The 21,149-nt window shown below is 31.8% G+C and overlaps 1 protein-coding gene across 2 annotated transcripts; it reads right to left on the reverse strand.

The window, feature by feature from the left end:
• Nucleotides 1-3,008: 3,008 nt before the first annotated feature.
• LOC129313696 (protein SAWADEE HOMEODOMAIN HOMOLOG 2) lies at nucleotides 3,009-11,219 on the reverse strand. 2 transcript variants are annotated; one of them, XM_054957007.1, is made up of 10 exons: nucleotides 11,151-11,219; nucleotides 10,881-10,947; nucleotides 8,305-8,390; nucleotides 8,144-8,189; nucleotides 7,913-8,066; nucleotides 6,381-6,453; nucleotides 6,196-6,247; nucleotides 5,155-5,298; nucleotides 4,890-5,009; nucleotides 3,009-3,684 (listed from the first exon to the last, which is right to left on the reverse strand). In XM_054957007.1, exons 2-10 carry the CDS (start codon nucleotides 10,932-10,934, stop codon nucleotides 3,202-3,204), a joined length of 1,212 nt encoding a protein of 403 aa, XP_054812982.1. In that variant the 5' UTR covers nucleotides 10,935-10,947; nucleotides 11,151-11,219; the 3' UTR covers nucleotides 3,009-3,201. The 2 variants fall into 2 exon arrangements, with proteins under 2 accessions (XP_054812982.1, XP_054812981.1); XM_054957006.1 differs by having other exon boundaries at nucleotides 3,009-3,687.
• Between the last annotated feature and the right edge of the window lie 9,930 nt (nucleotides 11,220-21,149).

A 21,149-nucleotide genomic window follows, 5' to 3' on the forward strand; every position in this document is an offset into this window, starting at 1 on the left:
CCACACAATGCAAGTGGATGAATAATAAATTGCATATTGTAATTAAATATAAAGTATTTTAATTTTATATATATATATATATATATATATATATTAAATGAAAGGTATCTATAGATTTTCATCTATATAGTTATATTATATAATTATCTATTATCGAGTACTGTTGAATCAGATTAAGTATTATAAAATCCTATTAAAAATTACTCTTTTATGTAATTTTTTTTTCTTTCATCCATAGCAAGGTATAGTTGTGGTTTTTTAACTACTCGTAAATAGTTTTTTATTGAAATTAATTATATTCGAGGCAGGTGAGGCACTAAATGTAGTTGCAGTTTTAATTTAAAAAAGATATCAAATATACAAAGAGTTGGCGGTTTTTTTCCTTTAAATAACGAGGGCGATTTAATAAATGCAATTAAAACAAATCAACATATTTTGTGCCTGACAAAGTCAAGAAGATCATATATGGCTTAGCACTAAAGAGCAACTCAAGATATTTTTGTTAGCATTTTTCTTTTTCAATGTTACATTCCATGACAACATTCACTGTTTGACGATGAGAGAATATAACCTGACTTCTGTTCGTTTCTTTTCTCTCCACTTTCTATCTTAATTTTTAAATGGTTAGAATTTAATATTTTATAAAATTATTATTAAAATATAAATTTATGAAAAATAAATAAATTTGAACAAATTTGATTTAAACTACAATTTAAAGTATAGGATTCTAGTTAGAAAATTAAAAAAATTAATTTTATAGATCATTAGACCCTAACCGTTCAAAAATTAATCCAAAGTTGAGATGCAAAGTGTGGAGGAAATAAGGAGGAAAAATGAAGAGAAACAAAATCTGATTGAGCAAGGACGTTCACGAATATCAAAATCATATCTCGACATTCCAAGTCCAACGTTGGAAAAACATTTGACTATACACTACACTAGTTACAAAAGTCAGCATCATCGCACAAATTTCTGAACCCATTTACACACACAGAGGTGTGTGATTAGATATTTATTCATATTCATGAACAATTGAAAAGCTCCAAAGCTTACACTTTCAATCATACAGTGAGAACCCAGAAAATGGAATTCACTGTTCATGTATCAATCAACAGTGCAACAGAGTCCCTTTCAAGTTTCAAGTAGAGAGAAGGATTCGGCTTCTTGTCTTTTGCCTCTCATGATCTTCTCACCCTCGCGTGTGTGTGTGTGTGTGATTTGACATGTTTATTGTATTCACATGATTCTTTGTCTTGCCAGCTTCCATTGCATGTATATGGCTTTCACATATCAATAATATTGAAGCTAAAGTGAGTCATGTCTCGTTAAGCTCGTGAGTTGTCTCTGTATCATAAAAAAGTAGAGTGTGGAATCAATTAATTTTAATAAGAGGACGTTTGAATAGCACCGATCAGCTTTGGTAGTGAACTTGTAATACCAACGAAAAGTCCAAGTTAGTTCACCCATGGAACTATGAAGATATGAATAGGATAAATATGTGCAAATTGGTTGGGGTAAGATTCTCATAATCTAGACGTTTAGTTTACATTGTAAGAGGTTGGTTATGAATTTGTATTATGAATGAGGAGCGACTACCATTAAATGAGCGAAAAAGAGAAATGCATAAGAGTAGTAGAAAAACATCATATCATAAATCAAAATTTTAAAATTGTTGCTGCCCATTCCCAATAATTTGAATAAGAAAAACACATAAGGTTTTTTTTTCTTCTTTTTCCTTCTCTTCTAAATTGCATGGTCCTTTTATATACTTTTATTATAACAAAGAAGAAAAATGTATAGAATAAGAATAGGTTAGCACAGGCTAAGAAACTCCCGCCCCCTGGGGTTAAAAAAAATGAAAGCCTATTTAAAACTATTTTTGTTTTATTGTTTTAAAAAAATAATAAAAATGAGTATTTTTTATTTTCCTTATTTTTTAGAACAATAATTTCATAACACTTAAAATAGTTTTTTTATTTATATTTTTTTTTATTTTTTTATTCTCCAAAACAACATTTTGTCTTTTATTCTTCAAAATATTTTTGAAAACATGTTATCAAACTGATTTTTCTTTTGAAGAATAGAAAATTATTTTCATAACAGATTGCTAAATAGGCTCTGATTTTCCAAAATTTGAAAAAAAAAAAAGGGTGCTAAATTTCACTTGAAAGTAATTAAAATAATTTTTTTATGCGTTCAACAATCATTATAGCTTGACATTGACTTAGGATGAAAATACATGGATAAGATGTAGGATAGTTCACATGGGCTTGTCAAGAAAGCTTTCAGTTAACAAGAGGCAACTTAATACCTCATGCTTCATAGGAATGTGAGTTTGAATTCTATTTTTGATATGAAAATTCTGTTAGAAACAATCTGTAATTATTTTTATAAGGTTCTTTTGAGATTTGACATCATAAAGTTCCATTTACTCCCATCTAATTTAAAATATAAAACACTTTTTTATCAATTAATATTGGTTCAAAATGTATGATCCTTCTTAAAAATTCAATAGCTTGCCAATAAATTTTCCTTTTTCACAAATTCCCTTATCAATTATATTGTAGAGAGATTAATCGATTATACAAGAAAAAAAATTAAGGATAATTAAAATATATTGATTTTAATTGGATCATTATCTTAAAAAGCATGATAATATTTTATCATTTTAATGATAGCAACCACTTTTTTTTACAAAAAAAAAAATTCCTATACATTGGACAAGGAACATCATTGTTTAACTAACTAGATATGCATACACTCTAGATTGATTCTTCCTTAAGCTTATTAGATCAGGTTAGATATCGATGGTTTTGTCAATCACAGAGATGGCAAAATAATGTCCTTTTTTTAAATAAATAAATTGCTATACATGACTCAACATTGTTGCCAATTGAAGCCATTCCAACTCTAACTTCGTCGTGTAAAGGAATCACAAGCAAATTTGATTGCTATAGAAAGCAGAAACAAAAATTAACTACTACGATGTCTTCGAAGGATTCAGGAGGTGATGGCCAAAATGTAAGATTTTTCTCTTCATTTCAGTTTCCAGGGTTCACATAAAGCAGCAAGAGAAAACTCATGTACAAGCATCATGCGCAGAAAGATGATATTCACCAGCAAGTTAACTGTTTGAACAAAAACGAGCGCATGAAAAGTTGACCTCAAAAGGGAGAACGAGACAAGAAAACATGCCTCTAATCATTTTCCTTCAGCCAGATTCTGACTCGAAACCACCGGAGCACTGCTTGAAACGACATTGCTGGGAAATGCAGTAACACCAGGGGGCACACTGCTAGCAACAACATTGCTGGTAAATGTGGTTCCACTTGGGGGAACACCACTAGTAACGACACTGGTGGTAAATGCAGCACCGCCAGGGCGTATGACGGTGTTTCCTCCAGTCATATCATTGGAAACTTCAGCTTTTCTCTGATCTACATTCATAGGTTGTGGGGCTAAAGTAACAGTAGCTTGCAAAACTTGTGGGGCCATGGCGATGTTTGCACTCGGCTGTTTTTGCACTGTTTCAGCTGAGCTTGTAACCCTGACAGCATGAACAGGCGTAAAGTCCATGCCGGTCTTTTGCTGGTCCGCCGGTGTTGCCTCATTCATAGCATGAAGTTGTTGTAACCTGTAATCGGTCTCAGGCCTACGACAAACCTTCCTAAGTGGAACAATTTCCTGCTAAGCACACAACTCAGATGAGTCAACAAAAATATATCAAATATGGGAGCTTGTAAAACATTGACAAGTGGAGATGTAGGTAGTAGGTCATATATCAGTAGCATCTTTGCACAATTGAAAAAAAAAAAAAACAACACGACAGAATATAACACTGAACAACAATTATCATTTTTCCACTTGAAAATATAGTCGGACAGAAAGCTACGGACTAGGAATAAGCCCACTTGAGAACACCCTACCACTTGGCAATTATGCACACAGCTGGTTATAAAATAAATAAATTTTTGGCCAAGCAGACTAGTCAATATAGTTTTCCTAGACATGCACAGCCAATGCTTCACTGTGATTCACTGATTTACAACCATTCTGCATTCCATGATAATCTCCAGACAAATACGGGCATCCAAACTTGACATCAATTCAGAAAACAGGGCTTTCATAAGGCCACATAATCGGACAAAAGAAAAGTAGGGAATCATCTAGATACATCGATTACAGTCTGGCATATAAAGACCAGTGAAACTAGAGTGAAAATGACTCGTTTGTAGTGGTTAAAACTAAAATTTAGAAGAGAGGGTTCCCAATATAAAATTACAGTAGGTAATACCAACTACATAATAGATAAGGCACTTGGCTACATATTATTGTCTATAGCTCAAGGACGCAAGATAAAGTGACCGAATCTCATCATGGGCCCGTTTGTTTTAACTTATTTTATGAAAAAAAAAACTTAATTTTTTTGAAAAAAAAATCTATTTTGTTTGTTTTTTTGATTTTTTTTAAACTTTTGAAAATAATCAGAATTTGAAAAAAAAAAAAACACATTTTTATGATTATTTTAAGAAGCTATTTTGAGTAACCTCTGAAAATAATCTAACGCGATAGATGAGAAGGAGTGTTTTAAAGAAGTGGGATACACGGAGATATTATAAAATTTAAAAAAAAATATCATAATAAATCATATGTACAAAACAAAACTCAAGAAAGATATCATAAATTTTAAAAACAACTAACTAATAATCGCTTTTTTATCATTATAACTAGACATAAAAAAATATTTGTTTTTGTTTTTTGTAAAATCTCTACAAAATAAATCTTTTTATAAAATTTCTAAACTACCTCAAAATTACTTATTTTTTCACCTTAAAAAAAGGGCCCATGAAAAGATAAAGGCTATAATAGTACATAATGAAACTGGATACCTCTGATTGATCATGATCGTAACGAACCAGAAATCTACAACGACAGCCTCTAACATCATGCCTCCGCCTTTGAGCATCCAGGACATGAGCATCAAAGTAAAGAGCCTGCTCCTTACCTTCCTAAATGTTACAAAACCAGAACTTTAGAGGGGGGAATGAAAAAAAGAAATGTTTCTTGAGAAGAAACTATGAAATGCAAAGAATTGTAAATGATTAAAATCGTATCAATGTTTTTTACTTGGCATCTGGCTACTGATATTCCCACCTGAAAACACAGTATGAGATCCCCAGGGAGCACTGCTACACATTCTGATGATTCACATGGCAGAGAGCGAGGCCGGATGTTTTTTCGGACATTAACCCATTCATCTTCCTCAGGTCCAAAACCAGCAAATCGGACCAGAACTTCCTGGAACAAGAAAAATGTTAGTGTGGATCACATAGGTAGAACCCAAAACAATATAAGATGAAGAGCAAGACAAATCCTTTCTATTTTTCAAAAATTTGAGGACAAAAAATTAAGGGAAAACACAATCCTTGGTCCTTATAGTTTTATCATGTTTTGTTTTTAATTCCTATAGTTTTTTTTTTAGTGTTTTCAGTCCCCATAGTTTCAAAAAGATTGGGTGACTATGTTTTTCAGGTCCCTATAATTTTCATTTTTTCAATGGTTTTAGTCCTTATAGAGATTGAAAACGCTAAAAAAAAAATTACAACGATTAAAAGCAAAACCCAATAAAACTATAGGGATCAAAGATTATGTTTTCCCAAAAATTAAAGATATTTATACCAAAATTATATTAGTGGCCTAGAAACTGAGAATCAATCAATTTTATTGTTGTATATAAAAACCACTATGACCTACTAGAGTCTTATCCTTGTATATAAAAACCAATATGACCTACTATAGTAAGAATGTTGGGGTAAAAAGCTGCCACTAAGAAGTACATTCCAGTCATCTGACCAGCAAAAAAGTTGGATAAAAAATCAAACAGCTGGCACTGTATAGCAGTGGTTCACCCGAAAAAAACAATGATTATTTGACTTCAATTGTTGATAGCAGCAAGACCAACACTCAATAGGGGTTTCAGTGCCTATATATATATATATATATTATATAAACACAAACTTCATGTGAGCAGCCCCACAACTGATATGAACATGCATGCAAAAATGGATCAATTGAAAAGTCACAAAATCAGCAAGATAGTATTATGAAAGAAAAAGGAACAAAACCTAGATGGCAAGTATGAAAAGGCCCTACTAATGCTTTTAAATAAAATAAGGCAGTTCATCCTGAAATTACCGGATCACTGGTTTCCAAATGCCTGTGAGATAGAAAGTTGGCAACATCGTACCTTATAAACAAAAGAACAAAAGTCAGGTTTGCATATCTAAGATATTTAATTTTTTTTTCCTTTTTTTTTTGGGTTGGGTTGTGGGGCTAGACAACAAAAAATATTGTAGACATGAATGGTGAGAAATATTAACCATGCTCCATCCCTTCCAGACTTAGCTTCAAACTCCATTGCTGAGTTTTCTGGAGCACCTTTTCCTGTTGAAACTGCAACAAAACGAAAGCAATATATGTAAATACATAATATGACAAATTAAAACATGAGAGCACAAACACTCGAGACAAAAGGCTCTAAAACATATCAAGGCCATGATATAGAGTGAGACAATATTTCATGATCCAGGTTCCTTGATGACAACTCAAGACTCCAAACAACCAGGAAGAAATTGCTATTTCAGCCAGAACCTTCACAGGAATGCGTAAGTCGTCTCACTTTTCAGTTAGGCTGTATCCTGTTATGGTTATACCATGATGATGATGATGAAGAATGAGAAAAAAAAAATTGGGGGGGCAGGGCGAGAGGGACTATAAGAATAGGTTCTGAATATGTTAATAAATTTAAATTCAAATGCACTGCCTCAGATACGACACACATTCCTGTCCTACATGTATAATCTACAAGGCTGAAGATTATCATTTGCAACAGTACTCAAAAATCAACATCACGTCATCATTAAACATCAGTCAGTTACATAAAGTCCTGCATTTAATTCCAACGCTATCATAATCCACACATCAGAAACAAGGGAAACAGCTTAAGAACATCGAGATATCTCAGAAAGTGCATGTTCAAAAGAACTGAATCTACTGGAGTGGCTTTGGGTCAACAAAATCAAGAAAGTCAGCCAACAGTTGCCTCAACATCACAACCATTTGATTTGACAATGATTAAGATTTGAATAGGAAAAAGCAGTTCAAGGTATATTCTAAATTCTAATTGCTGCTATTTAAAAAAATAATCAAAAAAACCAAATGAAAAGTTTGGGTTAGAAGCATAAACTGTCATAAATGGCGATGCTATAGCAGCTATGGAGAGGCACTGAGATAAATGCAGGTGAAGTCAGTCAGACTTGGCAAGCTACTGAGCCCATTATAACATGTAATAGCAGATCCCAGAAGAGCGTGCAAAATCTATACACTAAGAATTGTCAACGTACTTTTTTTTGGGGGGGGGGAATTCTAATTGAAACCTTAACCCTGTTCTCTTCTCTTTTTGTTAATAGAAATAGGAATTGTCACTGGACCCACATTACATAAGCACAACATGAAAAAAAATTATTATATTGAAATTAATATGATATATAAACTAGAAAATAACATATAATAAAAAGGTTCGAGGAACTTTGGTAGATAGGGCTTGTAACAGGAGGGAGCAGAGACCCTTCCGCAAACAATAATTCTCCACCTTTTGCCCCTCACCATGCAAACTACAAAGTTTAAACTTGAAAAGAAGCCTCAAGAAGATGTCACTGTATCATACATGCCATCTTCTTGAGGCTTCTTTTCAAGTTTAGTCGGTAAAATAATTCAGAGATACAAGATTCTACCAAAATGAATACAACAATATAAAGCATGTAGGACTACCAAAACATATGACAAAAATTTAAAAAAAGAAAGAAAGAAAGAATGAAAAATATCAAAGCACTAACGTGCAACAATTTATTACCTGAAGCAGGAGGCATAGGAGTAGCCATTGGTTGAGGCATATTTCTAACTGGAGTTGAATCATCTCGAGCCATCGGAGTAATACTTAACTTTCCAGGAGCCTTACTAGATTTCGCCCTTATAGCGTACCGTTTATTTTGAAACCAGTTCCAAACCTATAATGAAGTAGACATATAAGAAAACAAAGGCAGAAGACATCCTTTTTTTCCCCAACAAAATATAGTTGTCATACTTGCTTCATCTGCACAGTAATCTTCCCTTTACGTTCAGGAGATTCACTACAGCCAAAATAAAAGGAAATAATAAGATCAATCCACTGTTCACTTTCATGAGATGAACAAACAATACTTAAATGCCTTGCAGTAATCGAGTAATCATATATATGTAGCACACCTGAACTTCTCTGCAAGAGCAGTAAGAACATCACGTGCTGGCATAGCATTATTATGCTCTTGCAAAATTGCCTCCATTTCTGCAACCTATACAGATATTGTTTATAGAAAATATACCACTGGAATTCAAACATCTTAATTCCATCATAAATTTGAGTGTATCTTTATATGGCATCATAAAGAAAAATACACAGAATATTATTGAAATCATAACCATAATTGAAACACAGAACCATAAAAAAAAAAAAAAAATCACCTACTTACCATTTACAGATGTATATGTATTAACGGTCTTGAAAAATGTTCAGAAGTAAGCATAATTACATATGCACCTAGTGGACAACCCTAGTAGGTCTGCAATAGCAACCTGAAAGCTCAATGTTTGGCATGATAGTGCATGTAATCATCTAAAGGTATCCACACACTTTCCCTTAAAGATCAATTTTCCTGTTATTTATGTCATGCAGCCACCCTATTTGTGATAGCCACTGGGCCAAAAACATGACTGAAGTAATAAGGTCCCTGTCATGGGAAACAACGTGCATAGGATAGGATATTAATTTAAGGGGGAAAAAGAAAAGAAATGCACTCAAATAAATTTGGAGTTATATTCTAACCAAGCTTTTAATTTTTCTGTATCTATGTCAATTGCTCAAAAGTGATTAACAGAGGACAATATAATATAGTAGACCATTTAAAGTCAGGATATTGGAGAATATATAAGAGAGCAAAAGTAAACCAAGAGAGATATAGCAAACGTAGAAGCCTGACAGTGTGGTCTCCTAATGGAAGGGAGAGAATAGTATAGAGAATAACAGAAGGAACCACCCAATCCCTTGTTTGGATGTAATATAACTAATTAAGTACGAAAGCCAAGGGGATGAGATTCTCCTTTAGGCATGTTCCTCACTTTTATAGTTCACTCCAAAAGCACGTGAAAAGGCAGGGAATAGCAAATTTTACCATTAAACTTGTAAATTCGTCCACTAACAATATAAGGACTCAAGTTAAAAGGGGGAAAAAAACAAATAGTAAGATTCTATAAATAACTTCTTTTCTTCCTATTGCATAGTGCTGCCAAACATACATTATCATTATCAACTATTTATTTCTCAAGTGGCAAGCAATCCAAACAAAAGAATGATCGTCACTTATTGGTACCCTTTCTGTTCTATCCCATTGACTAATGCTTAATGCTTAATACTATAGTAATCCTTTGCATTCCATCACATATCATTCAACAAAGTGAACTAAAACCTGACCGCTGAGAAATGAAGGTTTGTGTCTGTTTTTCTCCAAAACTCAGGAGACTCTAGCTTTAAGCAACTAAGGAAGTCCTAATCATTTTCCTTACTACTAGTCCTCTGTATTGACCCAATTAGAGGCTGGGGCGTGACATTCCTTAGAGGGAAGAAAGAAAAGGCAATCATATGGCAGTTCTCCAGTGGTAGTGTGGGTTTCCATTTCTGTTTTAGAAGAGAGTTTACCTAAATATTAAATTGGTTAAGAGAAGGACAACATTGTAAGGATTGAGATCCACAGTACAAATACTCTAAGCTGTAAATAAATAAATTTGACAATAGATGATGGCATTGACCCATTGGTACCAGGCATGCCTAGTGGGAAATCATCCGCCCAGAGAAGAAGAGAATAACAAGTCATTCAAGGTTCAAATAACTATGTTTTGCAGTCAAATGACTAGACACGCTGACAATTCAAAGGGCGTAATGTTGCCACTAAACAGACTCAACCCAGAATGCACAGTGAAGGGTGGCTCTTGCATATCTCAGGGCGTGGGTCAGTGTCAAGAAATTTTGACCATGCACCTAGCTTATCCAATACGATAAAAATAATTGTTTCATGTATTCTGAGGAAGATAAACAAAAATGAATAATAAAAATGCTTAACTAGAATTGCTTCAGCTGGAAACTCCACTGAGTTCATGATAGGGTGTTCAGGAGGTCCAAAGCTATAGATAACATCGTAAGTGAGGAACCTTAAATAGTTGAAACCTTGGCAGCACCCAGTGTTGGTGCTACACCAACACGGATAAATATATCATTTATTAACAAATCCACAGAACGCATGCTAGGCATTCCATAGAACCATGTAAGACACAGTATAAGGCGCAATTTGAACAAGCTAAAGCCGACCTCGTGAGCAAAGGAATGAATTGAAAATAAACGATAAGCAGCACCATTCAAGATTTGATGCGAGAAATAGAGCGTTTCATGTCCAGCGAAGCACAAAAACAACAAGAAAAGTAAAATCTGTCGGGTCTTAATTGAATGAAAAAGAAGAAAAATGAAAGAATTGTGAGCCCCAAAATCAAACAGATATTACCCAGAGGCCAGGGGCCGACTTAATAAAATTAGAAAATCACCCTCTAAAAACGCATTCATTACACAGACTAAAGAAACTGCCAAGAAATAGAGCGGAAAAAACAATGCATTGAACTATCCCATACAGAATTTTCAACAAAGAAATTGCTAAATCAAGCTCGAAAGCAAGTTCGCAGGACTCATGCGACCGGTTTGCAGATAATAAATTTCAATAGAAACTTAAATAGACGAATACCTCAGCCTGAGTAAAGCGGAAGGCAGGGCTTCCGTTACTGGGTGGCCTACCCATGACCGCGTTTCTCCTACGCTTTCCGTGAAGCAGCGCGAAACGAAGCGATCACATAAGAGAAGAAGAAAAATCAGATACAGATTGTATTGTTGAGGACGAGAACGCTAATGCGAGAGGGAAAATGCAAAGGCCCTTATGGAACTAATTTAAAATCGGTTAAGAAATTTGAGATAACAGAGAGTGGGGGGAGGGGAAGAAGGGCGTTAGGATTCAAACCTTGTGATGTTGCGAAGAGGAGAGGAGTGAGGCAGGTGGCAAGTACGATGATCAGCGACAGGATGGTCTCGTCCGAGGCCCACTTCCGGTGTTCCACCAATGGATTTATATTTATACCCCTATCTGATACTCCTTCTATTTGAAAAAATAAAATATTTTTAATTAACTTTATTTTTAAAAAAATAATTATTTACTTTTAAATTAATTCTATTTTTTTTCATATTCACCCCTATTAAATATATTATAATAAATATAAAGTCATTATTAATAAGTATATTTTTTTAAAAAAAATAATAATTATACCTTAAAAGACTAAAAATGTCTTACATTTTTTAACATTTAATTTCTCAAAAAATGCTTTACTTTTTTTAATAAAAAGAGTATCTTTTTTCTCATCAATTTTTGTACCCAAAATTATTATTTAAATATATTTTTTTGGTGTGGTTCTTTTCCAAGCATAATCAAACAGTGAACCATGGGGTGGAAGTTAGAGTCCAAACTAATGAACACTTGTTCAAAAGTAACAAGAGAGTTCTACTTAGTTTAATTAAAAATTTTGAATTCAAGTCCTAACAATACAGTAATATTTAACAGTATAGTTGCTGCTTGAAAATATCTCAAAATGGCTTTATTTGAATTAGTTAGAACCATCATCTTTCAAATACTTGATGGTTTACTTAAAAACCAAATAGTTAAATAATTGGGTCTATAACACCATTATAGAAAACATGCTACATTATATTTTTACAATTTCACAGTGATTTTATGATAAACCTCGTATCAATTTCTATTTATGAGTATGTCTGGTGAGCTTAACATAATTATTAGCCTCTATAAAGTCATAATTATAAGATATCTCCCTATCACACATGAGCAATTCCCCATTCTCCTCTATGTGTGTGTTGCAATTTGAATGTATGGATTAGGGATCATCTTTATTGATCAACTTAACTCGACAGATCATTGAGTACTCTAAATTTAATTATAAATCAATTCTTTATTTCAATATTAGAGATTCTCTCACTCACTACTTATCAAAGTTTAACGTACAAAGTATAAGTTAGAGCTCAAAATCTTCAATTTTTTAATAGACCTAAGCCCATCAAGATAGCCCATGCCATTTACATTCTCTATGTTGTTCTATTCTGGGCTAAACATGGTCAAATTATGTGTTGAATGTGACCAATTTTAATTGTAAAAAGGGCTAAGAATATTTGTATCAAAGATCAATTATACTGTCTCAATAATGAATGAACACACACTTGAGGGGGACCATTGCCCCCTCAAATTTGTGATATCTTGTATAAATATGAATTGAGTTTTAATTTATCTTTACTAATATATCTATTACCTTTATTAATGCGGGATGGCCATATCTACAGTAAATGAATAGTGCTCCATTGTGTTCTTTTTTTTTTGTCAGAACTCCATCTATTGTCTTCATTAATTACGTGTTTCAAGCCGCGTATTCTAGCCTCCATCTATTGTACTATTATAATTATAATAATATTATACTATTATAATAATAATAATATAATATTATGATATTAGAGATAGAGATTCAAATATTATAGTATTAATATTCTTATAATATTTGGTGATCCTTGTTGTTTGTTTTTTCTCCATCACAACCAATATTATATATTTTATTCTTAATCTAACTACTATAACACAGAAAAAGATAGAGAAAGGGGCGGACGATCGGTGGGATTGATTAAATGGGAAGGTCAGTAGGTCAATTGGTGGGATTTCATTTCACCAATCTATCTATACTCTTATACTCAATATAAATTTAGGATCTTCTGGTGCACAATGCATGAACAGTATGACCCCACATGAGCTGCCCTTTTGCCTATTTCATTACATTTTGTTACCACATGAGGAGTTTTTTGAAGCAACTGGGGTCGGTGATAGGGTAAATTGGCGGGATCTCATCGTATTTGAACTCTTCGTGGGTGGGGTTGGCAGTGCGTGCCATTTAAGGGTGAGTTTGCTGGTTTTTTTTTGCTTGCTGGGTTCAAAAGGGTTTTTTGGTCACTCCTGTTGCTCTGCTGGGTGGTGTTTGTTTGGTTTTTTTTTTCACCTTTAGTTGAAGTTAGCTTTCAATGTCGGAGATTTCAGTCGGTGGCCGTGATTGTCCACGGTATTGTCATGGTTGATTGTTATTATTGGAAGTTCTGATGGTGGTTTCTTGAAGTTATGTTGAAGTCTTGACCATTCATTCTAATTCTAATTCTAATCTGAGAATTTTTTAGGTTTGCAGAACGGACCGCCTTAGCCACCCCTAATTCATCCTCATCTTTGTCGTCCCTACCGTTGTCACTATGACCTTCTTGTCTTGGGGTCTTGCTCTTTCAACCATACTTTTGTCCTCTCTAGTCTTCATTCCCAGTATGGCCATGAATCTTTGTCATGCAATCATCTTATTGCGGTGCTCAATTCAAATTCGGGTAAGCTTTCCCCCATCTATTTCCTGGTTCGTGTAAAGTCTTTGATGTAGCACCATGTGACTGAATATGGAGAAAGTAGATAGTAAGCAAGCAGGGGTTGGTGGTAAAGAAGTTTTATGAGTTTTACCCATGCACTAAGTTTGCTCACACCATTTCCCTACTTTTTAGGAGTCCTAGAAGTTTATTTTTTTCATTTACTTAATTGTTTATTTCTCCATTATGAATAGGCAGTATCTATGGAGGTCGTAGACAAGCATTCTGATGTTTATTGTGTTTTGGAGGTTCTCCTTGGCTATTAGATCTGGAAGAGTGAGATTCTTGCACATCCCTTACTAGTAGATTATTTTCTCTTATTCTATTGGAGCTACAAATGTTTTCATATTCTAGCATTACTTTCTTCAATATAACTTCTAATTCACCTCTAGAAATTAGATTCTATCAGTTTCTTTTTGTTTATATTTGCCATTATATTTGAGTTCTTTTTTCATAATTTTGAGAATTGTTGTGTTTTATGACATAAGTGAGACCCTTAATGTCATGTCAGTTTTTGATTGATGATGGAACAAACATTTTTAAAGACAATAATTGTAGTTATTTCATCCTAATTGCATGTTCGTTGAGTGGTTCAAAGACAACAACAAAGATTATAACTAATGCATAGAATTAGTCATAATCTACTCACATTTTTCACCTTAAACTTATGATTGATCCATGGAATGGTATAACCTTGGGTTACATGGTTTTTTTAACTAGATTGGTCACATATTAATATTTAGAGTGAATCCAAGTCAATCGAGTAAACAAGAGGCTGAGGAAAGGCAAATACTTTTGTTTAAAATGGTTTTTATTTTTTTGTGCCAATAACCAAAGTGATTCTCATATGATCTAATTACTAATGGAGTGGAGAAATTAAAGTATTAAATGCTGGATTTCTTTAACAATTTAAATTTTTTTGGTGAATGAATTTGGATGAATACAGATAGCCAACTCACATAATACACATAGCAGTTGGATGAATTTGGATGTGAAGTTGAGAATAATTGAAATTGATGAAGCCACAAGTCAAGTAAAAGAATGTGGGTTGAACTACAATCATGTTGTGATATGAGTGTAGTGTTAATGTTATTTTCATCTTAAACCATATAACCTTAGTTATACTTATCTATGTAACTTCATAAATATATACAGCTAAGGGTTAGTGTGGAGATTTTGTGAATTGTTGGACTATGCAGATGAAAAGGTCTTACTCGAGTATTATCATGGTTTGAAACTTAACCATTCTCAATACTTTATTTTCTTAAAGGGGTTGAGGATTAGGGGAGATTGACTCAAGCTGCTGTAGTATGTGCCTGTAAATTTTTATTTAATAAAATCAGCCTTACATTTTTTTATGTATAGCATTTAACATTTCTTATTGGAATTTTCCACAAAGCTAAAACAGTGGGAAAAAAAAGGAAAGCTATTTAATTGTTCATCGTTAACTTAGGTCTTTTAACATGATGATTTTGACAACTTGCTTAGGTATTTCTTGTGCATTTTAATTCAAGTTTTCAATTGGGATAGACTCTGATGGAGTTAGGCATGCACTTGAGCTTACTCGAGTGAAGGATCATATCAAAGAATTAGAAGAAAGATTTGAGGGTAGAAAGGTACGCATATATCTTTGTAATATCAGCTTACTAATATCTATATGATTTTTTAATGTTGATTGACATATTAATCCTATTATCCTAATAACTTTGAAAATTTTTGACTTATTTTTCATAATTTTTTTAATTTTTATTCCTCCTTTTTCTAATGAATTGTCGCTTTTAGGTTCATGTCAGTTTTGAACAAATTATACACCATTAAATAATTACATCAAACATAAGGATCATGCTTTTGGTAAGAAGAGATCATGGCGTCAAAAACATGACAACTATTGTTGCCATAGTCTAGTCTTATAAAAAAATGGGAAACTTCTAGATGACCTCAGAATTGTCTTTCTTTAAACACCATAGAAGTGACACATAAAGCCATAATTACTTATCATTATGAACTATAGTATCATTACCGTAACTATATAATGAAGCTCATTTTTATTATTAGCAAGCTTAAGATTTGCTCCATTTGATATGTTATGGAGTTTAACCACTGAGTTATTTGTGATGCTGTAGATCAATTCTATTTATTCATTGAATATTTTGGCTATTATCATTTCCTTTAATTGTGAGGTGTTGTTAGGAGTATTTGTTGTTATTATGTTATTTTCAAGTAGATATCAAGTAAGTAAAATAAGGATTTAGGGGTAATAATTATGCATACAAAAACCAATGCTTCCTTTTCTTTTCTTTAAAAATTTTCTTATTGTTAATTCTAAAGGGCTGATGGGTCAGCTAGCAATCTGTTACCTGTGATCTTTCAATTAGATGTTCCATAAATCTGTCTAACTGCTGAAGGTTCTCACTTTATCGCAAGTATATTCCATGTTATCACTGTTAGATAGACAATGAGGAAAGTGTTTTTGTAGTTATACATGCATTCAAAACATAGAAATATATTATTCATTCATTAGACACTCCTTACCCCCTCATCTTCCTCTATTTATGCTAATCCCTAACTAACTTCATTAACCATCCTTAAATCCCTCATAATGATATGTCGTTATCAAATTTATGTTGCTTTTTCAAGTGATTGTGTGCTTTAGCAAATAGAACATGTTGTTTTTAACGATGTTGCTTTCACTATATAAGTTTTGTTGTTAAATATGAAGTTTCATGTAATTCTGTTTCAGTTTCTTCGGGCATAGTTATAACTTTATTTAATACATTCTTTCGACTTCTTAACATTTTCATGGCATGATAGGTAATGTTAGGTGTTGATCGTCTTGATATGATTAAAGGGATTCCTCAAAAAATTCTAGCATTTGAAAAGTTTTTAGAAGCGAATACTTATGGGCATGATAAAGTAGTTTTACTTCAAATTGATGTGCTAACCAGAACAGATGTTCCTGAGTGTATGCTCCTTATGTTACCTTTTCTATTATGGCTTCTACAGTATGAAAGTCCACAAAATAGGCTTGTCTTTACAATATTGCTCATGTCCAACACATGAAAGATCAAAATTGTCTAAGTTGTGTATTATAATATGTCGGAGATGTGCTATGACATGAAACTTATGTAAAAAGTCTTCTCTAGCAAGATTGAAAAACTAGCACTAAGTTGAAAGTCCATACTTGAATACTGAAATGATTGTGATTCTATCTTTTGTCAACTTGGAGTTCTGTTAGTTTATATAATATAATTAACATAGTGGTAAGGTAAAAATATGGTGGGGGTTTAGGTAGTCATTAAGGGTTCAAACCCTCTTGATGTAATAAGAAAAAAATCACTCAAGGCATTTTAGAACTGAATTGAAATCGTTTGGTAGCTTTATAATGAAAGAAACAAATTATTTCTGAGAGGGTTCTTCTGGTATACTCTATTACATCAAGGTACTCTTCGGTAGAGGGGAAACAGAGTTAGAGAAAGGAAATGAGTGAGGCATTGATGTCAAAGAACTTTCCTTGGGAATATTGCATTCTATTGATGGCAGGTCCTTCTACCATTTTTACCATTTCTTTTGCTTTGATTGAGATAGTATTTCTACGAAAGCTCACTATCCCATGTGTCAAGTTTCAACTTATCTTTGCATGGTTTGTGATTTTAGTTCTCTTTTAGATCATGAATTGGATTCATTTATTGCATTTTCCCAAATCAGAAGCTTAGAAGCCAGGTTCATGAAATTTTTGGTCACATCAATGTAAGATTTGGAATATTGACTGTTATTCCTATCTTCACTTGGTGAGGTTTTAACTTATTAATAATCCGATAAACATTGTATTGATATTTCCCACTGTTGAGGAGTTAATTTTTAATGGTACAATGTTAATAACTGGTATGTCATTCAGGAGATAGAAAAGTAAAGGGCAAGTTTATTTTGGATGAAATTGTGATCGGACATTAGCATAGTAACCCGATCATATTCTGTATGTAATACTTTGAAAGAAGTAAATTAGCTGAGTGAAACAATAAGGGGTTTAAATGTCACATATTGTTTCTGTTCAATAAGTTTACTGACTCTTGTTTTGTGCAAAACCTCACCTTTTCAGGGTTGGGTGCAGTAAACACTGTTAACAAATCTGGTGTTTAATTATTGACTGTAATAAATTGTCGTAATCTAAACGAATTTATACTCAACTACTTGTAGCATTAATTATCGTAACCAAGTGGATTTATGCTCAACTACTGGCAGCATTAATTACTCGATTGTCTTTCTTTTCTCTTTTTGAAAACAGCTAACCTTGTACAAAATTGAGTATGATTTTCTCTTCTACAATGGACCAGACACGTCGGATATTAGAACGTAGCAATTATTGAGGATACGAGCTTTACTCACATCTTTGAGAGCTTAATGTTAGATAAAAATTTTATATGAAAATTATATTAGGCATTTATATTATTTTTTACAACTGTTAGCTTATTAGATTTTCTTTTATTTTTTTTTAGAAGAAGACTTTGACCTTGATATTGAATAGCTCACTTGATACTTTACTAATGAAATAAGGCATTAATCATTATAAGTATATCTGTACATGTAATTAATTGGATTAGATGCAAATAAATTTACACACAAAAGGCCTAAAGATATTAATCCATGGCAAAAGTAATAAAATGTCTTCAAGAATGATCAATATTATATTTCAGGGGATATTTGAGAACATTGAAAATGGATTATAGTTTTTTTTTTTGTGATACTTTACACTAATTATTTGCTTAAACTTTTGTTTATGGATTGTACTTCATCAAAATTAATTGTGATTATGTCATTCATATTTATTATTTGTTCAATTAGTGGAAAATTAATATAATTCAACTAAAGATCACACTTTGTTTAAAAAAAATTAAATAGCACATTAACATTAATTTCAAATACATAGTATGTAACAACAATGCTCAATCATAATTTATTTTAGAAGAAAGTAACTTTAAAAATATAAATAAACTAACATAATTAAATGATATCTTGCCCGTGCGTCGCGCGGGAAGACACTAGTTAGTTTTAAACCCACTAATTGAGAGAGAAACAAGAAAAAAGGGATAAAGAGGGAGAGGGAAGTGACAATCACATATATTTAGGTGAGATTTTGGAGTGTAAAATTTGTTAGAAAGGTGGATCTAGAACTTTAGATATTAAATATTGGGAGAAGTGAAGCCAACGGTAAAATCATGAAAATTTAGAATGGTGGATAGTAAAAGAGGATTGGGATTTTAAAATAATCTAAATAATATGAATATTTTTTATTGAGAATTAATTTTATTTGAAGCGGTTTAATTCATATATTTTTAGTAGCATCATTTATTTTATTTTTTAATATTTTATAGATTTTTACTAAAATCATTTATCTACTCTCTTAATTCAAAAATATAAAATATTTTTAACAATATTTGAACCTCAATAAAATAATTAGTTGTCTTTAAATTAACATCATTTTTTCATATTTATACATATTTAATAAATTATTTTACTTTAAAATAAGTATAAAATGATCTATTTACTATGGGCACTTAAAAAAACATTGATTATATTTTAAAATATTAAAAATATTTTATATTTTTAAACAGATAAAATAGTTTAAAATAATTATGATCTTTACATGTTAAATTTGTTGTTTAATACTTTTAACAAATCAAGTTGTGATGTGGTAGGAATTTTATTATTATTTAAACAAATAGTTGGAGTTTGAATTTCTGCTCTTGCACGTGTAATAAAACCTAGCTTTCATAATTCTATACACTCGCAAATTAAAATTTGCTATCAGTAAATTATATATTATTCGTTTCTCACCAAAAATAATTTTCCCTTTAAAGTCCTAGATTTGCCACTGCTGCCTGTGATTTATAATCATTGTAATTTTTATATGGCTAAATATTATCTTCATTATTATGTTTTCTGTGTGCTCAAATACACAAGCGTATTTTATATTTAATTTTTATATGATTTTCTCATTAATCTCAGTTTATTATGTAATCTTAACGACAAATGGCACAATCTTCATTGCTTAAACAACTTCAGTCTCTGGGCTTTTATAATTCATCAATGCCATCTAATCTAAGTATTTAGAAATACATGACAAAAATAAATATGTAATTAGAGATGAGAATATGAGCCAACCCAAATCATATGAAATGGCTATATAGGTTGAAAGAAATGTGGGTTAAGTTGGATTTAACTCATTTTCATATGATTGGAAAAATATCAACGCAGCCTTTGAAAGTTGGCAGGTTAAATGGATTAATCTATTGATCCATTTATTTATTTTTTAATTTATTTTTTGTTTTTTTAAATACACCTAAACAATAAGTTTTAATTTAATATTCATTCATGATTCATTCTAAATATATTAAAATATTAATTTATAATATTTGTATAAAATATATGAATTGATTTAGCTAAATAAGTGATGTTTAATGAGGTTTATATCCACAAAATTTTTCCTTATTTTCCTGTTTTTAATTTTTTAAAAATAATATAGGTTACATAAGTCAGCCCTAACCCATTTAGGGTTACCCATATGGTTCACAAGTTATAGTATTTGAGTTAGAAAAAACTCGCTTTTACTTGAATCAATTTTTTGTCAATCCAACCCAACCTTTATGACTAGTTATTCGAGTCAATGCCAACCCATATTCCTAATGCTACTTGTGGTAGTTAAGCCACACAATATTTATCTATGCTATAATGATTTTTATCTAAGTATTTAGAAATACATTAAATATTGAGAGGTGTTTGGTTCAACTAATTGAGAAAAAATAAATCAACTTATTTCAAAATCTTGAGTTGGAGTTATGGAATAAGTTGTCTAAAATATCAAACAATGGAATAAAAAAATACATTAAAGTCCTGTTTGTTATTAAAAAAGAATGAAATAGATTTAAAAAATAAAAATAAAAATACATTGAGGGACTCTGGTATGTATGTGTAGGGACAGGGAGAGAGACATCATTGACATAGCTTGGTTGAAAAGAAAAATGAGAATGAGATGGGGAATTAGGCGTGCAAGCAGATTGTATAGTTTGGACAAGGTAAGCAACTTATGTGGTTGGTTGGGCACAAGAAAGCCATTGTTTCAGTCCTTTTTTGCATAAGATACAATTTTACTTTACTTTTCATGTCACTATATAAATATTCAATATTCAATGTATCATATAAAATACGTCAATATATTCAAATAATAAAATTGTCAACTTACAGTTAATTTAATCAGTTCATAACATAAACTCCAAAACACCGCTTATCAAGTTGTTCGAAGGCTCCTTCCTTCCACCCACTAAAAGTTTTGTATTCAAAGAAAAATATAAGTGTGATGCAAAAAACTTCTATTCATCTCGCCAAATTTAATCAGAGTTAATTAGATTATTAATGTTGTTTATAAAAGAAAAAAATTGAATTTATTCTTATTAAATATATTATTTTTTAAATGTTAAATGACAAATTTACCTTTAAATTATAAGTCTAAGAACATTTAAAA

The sequence above is a fragment of the Prosopis cineraria genome, unplaced genomic scaffold, assembly GCF_029017545.1.
Source record: "Prosopis cineraria cultivar Desert tree isolate PC_DT_omini unplaced genomic scaffold, ASM2901754v1 PC6, whole genome shotgun sequence".
Lineage (NCBI taxonomy): Eukaryota > Viridiplantae > Streptophyta > Magnoliopsida > Fabales > Fabaceae > Prosopis > Prosopis cineraria.